This window comes from Acinonyx jubatus, chromosome A2 (assembly GCF_027475565.1).
Source record: "Acinonyx jubatus isolate Ajub_Pintada_27869175 chromosome A2, VMU_Ajub_asm_v1.0, whole genome shotgun sequence".
NCBI classification, from domain to species: Eukaryota; Metazoa; Chordata; class Mammalia; order Carnivora; family Felidae; genus Acinonyx; species Acinonyx jubatus.
The window spans coordinates 158,732,839-158,739,772 of NC_069383.1; the positions used below are offsets into that span (position 1 = coordinate 158,732,839).

General features: G+C 40.6%; 1 protein-coding gene across 1 annotated transcript; it reads right to left on the reverse strand.

Moving 5' to 3' along the window:
• Positions 1 to 5,662: 5,662 nt before the first annotated feature.
• On the reverse strand, positions 5,663 to 6,686 carry LOC106979003 (olfactory receptor 7D4-like). The gene has a single exon (XM_015076763.2). The coding sequence runs from the start codon at positions 6,616 to 6,618 to the stop codon at positions 5,680 to 5,682; it is 939 nt and encodes a 312-aa protein (XP_014932249.2). The 5' UTR covers positions 6,619 to 6,686; the 3' UTR covers positions 5,663 to 5,679.
• Between the last annotated feature and the right edge of the window lie 248 nt (positions 6,687 to 6,934).

Consider the following 6,934-nt stretch of genomic DNA (forward strand, 5'->3'; position numbering starts at 1 on the left):
CAGCAACCCTCTGTGTGTTCTCCATATTTAAGATCGCTTATGTTTTGTCCCCTTCCCTGTTTTTATATTACTTTTGCTTCCCTTCCCTTATGTTCATCTGTTTTGTATCTTAAAGTCCTCATATGAGTGAAGTCATATATTTGTCTTTCTCTGACTAATTTCACTTAGCATAATACCCTCTAGTTCCATCCATGGAGTTGCAAATGGCAAGATTTCATTCTTTTTGATTGCTGAGTAATACTCCATTGTATATATATATACACATCTTATCCATTCATCCATCGATGGACATTGGGCTCTTTCCATACTTTGGTTATTGTTGATAGTGCTGGTATAAACATTGGGTTGCATGTGCCCCTTCAAAACAGCACTACTGTATCCGTTGGATAAATAGTGCAATTGCTGGGTCGTAGGGTAGTTCTATTTTTAATTTTTTTGACGAACCTCCACACTGTTTTCCAGAGTGGCTGTACCAGTTTGCATTCCCACCAGTAGTGCAAAAAATACCCTCTTTCTCCGCATCCTCACCAACCTCTGTTGTTGCCTGAGTTGTTAATGTAAGCCATTCTGACAGGTATGAGGTGGTATCTCATTTGTGGTTTTGATTTGTATTTCCCTGATGATGAGTGATGTTGAACATCTTTTCATGTGTCTGTTAGCCATCTGGATGTCTTCTTTCAAAAAGTGTCTGTTCATGTCTTTTGCCCATTTATTCACTGGATTAGTTGTTTTTTGGGTGTTGAGTTTGATAAGTTCTTTATAGATTTTGGATACTAACCCTTTATCTGATATGTCGTTTGCAAATATCTTCTCCCATTCCATCGGTTGCCTTTTAGTTTTGCTGATTGTTTCCTTCACTGTGCAGAAGCTTTTTATCTTGATGAGGTCCCAATAGTTCATTTTTGCTTTTGTTTCCTTTGCCTCTGGAGACATATTAAGAAGTTGCTGCGGCCAAGGTCAAAGAGGTTTTTACCTGCTTTCTCCTCTAGGATTTTGATGGCTTCCTGTCTTAGATTTAGGTCTTTCATCCATTTTGAGTTTATTTTTGTGTATGGTGCAAGAAAGTGGTCCAAGTTCATTTTTCTGCATGTTGCTGTCCAGTTTTCCCAGTGCCACTTGCTGAAGAGACTGTCTTTATTCCATTGGATATTCTTTCCTGCTTTGTCAAAGATTAGTTGCCCATACATTTGAGGGTCCATTTCTCTATTCTGTTCCATTGATCTGAGGGTCTCTTCTTGTGCCAGTACCATACTGTCTTGATGATTACAGCTTTGTAATACATCCTGAAGTCTGGGATTGTGATGCCTCCAGCTTTGGTTTTCTTTTTCAGGATTGCTTTGGCTATTTGGGGTCTTTTGTGGTTCCCTACAAATTTTAGGATTGTTTGTTCTAGCTCTGTGAAGAATGCTGGTGTTATTTTGATGCGTATTGCATTGAATATGTAGATTGCTTTGAGTAGTATCAACATTTTAACAACATTTGTTTTCCTATCCAGGAGCATGGAATAGTTTTCCTTTTTTTTTTTTTTTTTTTTTTTTTTTTTTTGGTGTCTTCTTCAATTTCTTTCATAAGCTTTCTATAGTTTTCAGTGTAGAGATTTTTCACCTCTTTGGTTAGATTTATTCCTAGGTATTTTATTGTTTTTGGTGGAAAGAGAGAGAATCTTAAGTAGGGTCTAGACCTACCAGGGGTTTGATTCCAACACCTGAGATGATGACACTGAGGTCATGATCTGAGCTGAAATCAAGAGTCAGATGCTTAACTGAGTAAGCCACCCAGGCACCCCCAGGCTTATTCCCAATAACTCAGCCATTAAATTCTATATATATTCCTAAAATACTTCATTCTTGCATGTCTGTTAAATGTCACCCAAGCCTATTATCCAGTTAAATTTCTACTTGTTATTCATCATGTAAGCATATATTTTCCTATAGAAGTTTTCCCTGAATACAAAGTGTTGCAAATTGTGGAAAAACTGGACCTTCATGCATTCCTGGTGGGAATGTACATTGGGCAGTCACTTGGGAAAACAGTTTGGCAGTTGTTTAAAAGCTTAAAGATAAACTTACCATATGACCCAGCAATTCCAACCCTAGGTATCTACCCAAGAGAAATAAAAACACACGTTGACACAAACACATGTGCTCAAGTACCCACAGCAGCATTATTTATAATGACACGAAACTGGAAATGTCCAAATGTGTGCCAACGGACAAGTAGATTAAAAAATTAGTACATCCACACATTTGAATACTGTTCTGCAATTAAAAGAAACAAAACGTTGATACATAGTTCCACATGGATGACTCTGAAAAAACATACGCTGAGTAGAAGACCAATACAAAAGACTACACATTGTATGATTGCATCTATATAAGATATCTAGTAAAGCAAATTAATAGAGACAGTCATAAGTGATTTCCTAAGATTGAGGTGGGAGTCAATAGTAACTGCAAATGGGCACAAGGGAATGTTATGAGGTAACGGAAATATTCTAAAAGTGGATTGCAGTAATAGTCACATAATTCTACAAATTTACTAAAATCATTGAATTTACATTATCATTGGGTAAATTTTGTATATGTAAATCATGCCTCAAAAATTATTTTAAAAAAATTGAAAGAGTTTTCTTGGAATTATTCAGGATGGTTTCAAAACTTTTACCTTTGTTTTCAAAACGATCTATGACACACCACATTATGCTCACCACTGTGTATTGCAACCATTTGGACCCCTCCTCGATTTGGACACGGTAGCCAATAAATTCACATTGGTGTCAACTTAATGGAATCAAAGTGAATTGGAGTTACATCAAATAAGCCTTTCCTCTCTAACAGATTATAATTTCAGAGTAATTTTGCAGTCCTATGTTCCCAATGATTAGTTTCCTTTTTTTTTTTCTCTCCAGAAGTTTGAACTCCTTTCAGGATATGGTGTTGTACTTTATAGCTTTACCACCTGTCTTAGCTTGGATTCTCAGAGAAGCAGATGCTTAGCCAAGGGTTTATGTGCAAGCACTTTATTGGAAAGAACAAGGAACATGGAACATGGGTGAGAGGAGAAGTGATACATGGAAGAAAATACATTAGGGGCGCCTGGGTGGCTCAGTTGGTTGAGTGTCCGACTTCGGCTCAGGTCATGATCTCATGGTTTGTGGGTTTGAGCCCCGTGCTGGGCTCTGGGCTGACAGCTCAGAGCCTGGAGTCTGCTTCAGATTCTGTGTCTCCCTCTCTCTCTGCCCCTCCCCCGCTCATGCTCTGTCTCTCTCTGCCTCTCAAAAATAAAGAAACGTAATAAAAAATTTTTTTTAAAAAGAAGAAAATACATTAGAATTAAGTTTATGTTCGGTCTGCTACCACAGGGAAGGAGCAGAATTTCATCCTGTGGGGCAATTCCGGAAAGTGGTACAAAACACAAACCTCAGAATTATCCAGTCTAGTGTGTGAAAGACATGCCATACCCCGTCTCCATGAAGGGCTGTCTTTGTGTGGGCATAATTCTCTGTCACTTCCACCACGGCCTAGTGGGGAAAGTTGGTTCTGGCTAGGGCTGTCATTTGGCAGTCATGCAGTGGACATGGTGAGGGGTCCCAGGGAAGAAATGGGAGAGAAATGTGGGAGAAATGTTGACAGCGTCTACTAGTCCATCTTTCACTGACACTCATTGAAAGTGAGTGTTTCTATCCACGTTATTCCCCCAAAGTGAGTTATGTTCTGAACACGTTCCACGTGTGTAATTACCATTCCTGATGGCACCTCCAGAGAGTCCCAGAAACCACACTAGAAAATAACTTTTATTCTATTGTCTTCACTATTGTATGTTTTAGGATCTTAGAGGGTATATCTTATTTATTTATTTATTTATTTATTTATTTATTTATTTATTTATTTATTTAGAGGGTATATCTTAAAATTGCATATATGGGAAATAAAAGTCAAATGAAAGAAGGAAAGGAAGAAAAGGAGGAAAGATGGAAAGATCACAAAGAATGAAGCAACATCTCAGAGTTTTCCAAGGCAGGATATTACTATGAACATGATCATAGAAATCTAGATTCTGATTTTGAAGTTGAAAATCACATCACTATTCTTATACAAAGTAGGATGGAAACTCCATGTCAGTTAGCCAGGTCCTACCCAATTCCATCTTATTCTCCTCTTTTGAAAAGTGGGGTGAATGAGAGGAAATGTCTCCACACACGTTTTCTTTTTTTTTTTTTTAACTTTTTTTTAACGTTTATTTATTTTTGAGACAGAGAGAGACAGAGCATGAACGGGGGAGGGGCAGAGAGAGAGGGAGACACAGAATCGGAAGTGTGCTCCAGGCTTTGAGCCATCAGCCCAGAGCCCGACGCGGGGCTCAAACCCATGGACTGTGAGATCGTGACCTGAGCTGAAGTCAGACGCTCAACCGACTGAGCCACCCAGGCGCCCCTCCACACATGTTTTCAAGATGACATAAAGTCATACATGCGAAGGAAAAGGCACAGTTCTGAGAAGGTAAGCACTTTTGAATGACCACATAGGATTTCATTCCATTTCTTGTGGGGAAAACAAGCACACAAACAAAAGGTGAAGAGCCTTTCACGAAGATGATGCCAAAGGCAAAGAAGGAAGACCCTGCTGTTCCCAGAGCCGAAGCCAAAGCAAAGGTTTTGAAAGCCAAGAAAACAGTGATGAAAGGCGTCCACAGTCATAAAAAAAAAAAAAAAAATCCACATGTCACTTACTTTCTGACCGCCCAAGACACTGCATCTCCTAAGGCAGCCCAAATATCCCTGGAAGAGAGCCCCTAAGAGACACAAGCTGACACTATGCCATCATCAAGTTTCCCTGACTACTGAGTCAGCCATGAAGAAAATAGAAGACAACAACACACTTGTGGTCATTGTGGATGTCAAGGCCAACAAGCACCAGAACAAACAGGCTGTGAAGAAGCTCTATGACATTGATGTGGCCAGGGCCAACACTCTGATCAGGCCAAATGGAGAAAAGAAAGCATATGTTTAACTGGTTCCTGACTATGACACCTTGCAGTTGCCAACAAATTGGGATTTTCTAAACTAAGTCCAGCTGGGACACCTGGGTGGCTCGGTTGAGCGGCTGACTTCAGCTCAGGTCATGAGCTCATGGTTCGTGGGTTAAAACCCCGCACTGGGCTCTGTACTGTCAGCTCAGTGCCTGGAGCCTGCGTCAGATTCTGTCTTCCTCTCTCTCTGCCCCTCCCCCGCTTGTGCTCTGTCTCTCAAAAATAAATAAACATTAAAAAAATTAAAAAAATAAACTAAGTCCAGCTGGCTAAATATAAGTTTTTTCACCATTAAAAAAAAATTGAGGTGAAGAACATCAACATTTTAGAGCATTATTCTTGCAGCAAACACAGCAACGTTTGATATGACAAGTCCTTCAAGCCTGAAGTTAGAAATCTTAAGAATGGCTGCAAGAAAGCTGATCAAACATGGAAATTTATCGACAGCATATGGAGAAGCAAAGTCCAAAAGGTTTTATGGAGGAGTTGTTGAGGAGAGACTAATACAAAAACAAACAGAAGGGAAGTCATGGGTGCTTTGGGAATAGAATAAATCAAACATGTTCATTAGAGGAGAAAAAGAGACAGATTTAATCTCACATTTGCTTTTGGGACCTACAATGTCCACGTGGCTTCAAAGCTAGTGGCCCATCATGGCCATGAGGTTGCTCTGCTGAGGAATCTTTGCAGGGCCCCCTTCACATCCTTGTTCCTCAAGCTGTAGATGAAGGGGTTCAACATGGGGGTCACCACAGTGTACATCACTGAGGCAATTGAACTTCTCTGGGAAGAATGGGTCACAGCAGAAGTGAGGTAGACCCCCAGGCTTGTCCCATAGAACAGACAGACCACAGAGAGGTGAGACCCACAAGTGGAAAATGCTTTATACTTGCCCTCACTGGACGACATCCTCATTAAGGAGGAGACAATCTGAGAGTATGAGAAGAGGATCCCAGTGAGAGGAAACACACACAGCAGTGCAGTGGCAACATACAAGCAGATGTTACTGATGAGGGTGTCAGAGCAGGCTGCTTTAAGAATCTGAGCCAGTTCACAGAAGAAATGTGGAATTTCAGTGCCTGTACAGAAGGTCAGCCGCCTCACCAGTAGAATATGAATCAAGGAGACCCAGAAAAGGGTGAGCCAACAACTCAGAACCAGGAGGACACAGAGTCGTGGGTTCATGATGACTGTGTAGTGTAGGGGGTGGCAGATGGCCACAAACCGGTCATAGGCCATCACAGTCAGGAGGAAATCATCCATTCCAGCAAAAATCATAAAAAAATACACTTGAATGAGGCATTCTATATAGGAAATGCCTTTGCTGCATTCCTGGATGTTCACCAGCATCTTTGGGACAGTGGTGGAGATGAAACAAATGTCAACAAAGGACAGGTTGGAGAGGAAGAAGTACATGGGGGTGTGGAGGTGAGAGTCAGAGCTGACAGCCAGGATGATGAGCAGGTTTCCAAGCACAGTGACCAGATACATGGATAGGAACATGCCAAAGAGGAGAGGCTGCAGTTCTGAATCATCTGAGAGACCCTGGAGGAGGAATACTGATACTTCTGTCTGGTTTTCTGCTTCCATGTATCTGGTGTGTTTGCTGGAGAAGGAGGCAAAAGCAGCCTTCAGTGAAGAGTCAACTGACACCTCCTAGTCATCACCTTTTTGCATGGATATCCTTTTTGCATCCATTCTACACGGATATCCTTCACTCTCAATCAGTCCTTCCAAATCTAATGATTCACTCATTGAAGTCATAGCCCAAATCCATTTAAATGTATGCAATCACTCAGACTATCTTTAACTTATCAGAAATCTTTCTCATTGTATCTCCTACTCACTGGTTCTAATTCTATTCAAATCTATGGATATAAACCAATTTCTTCCTTGATATGATCTT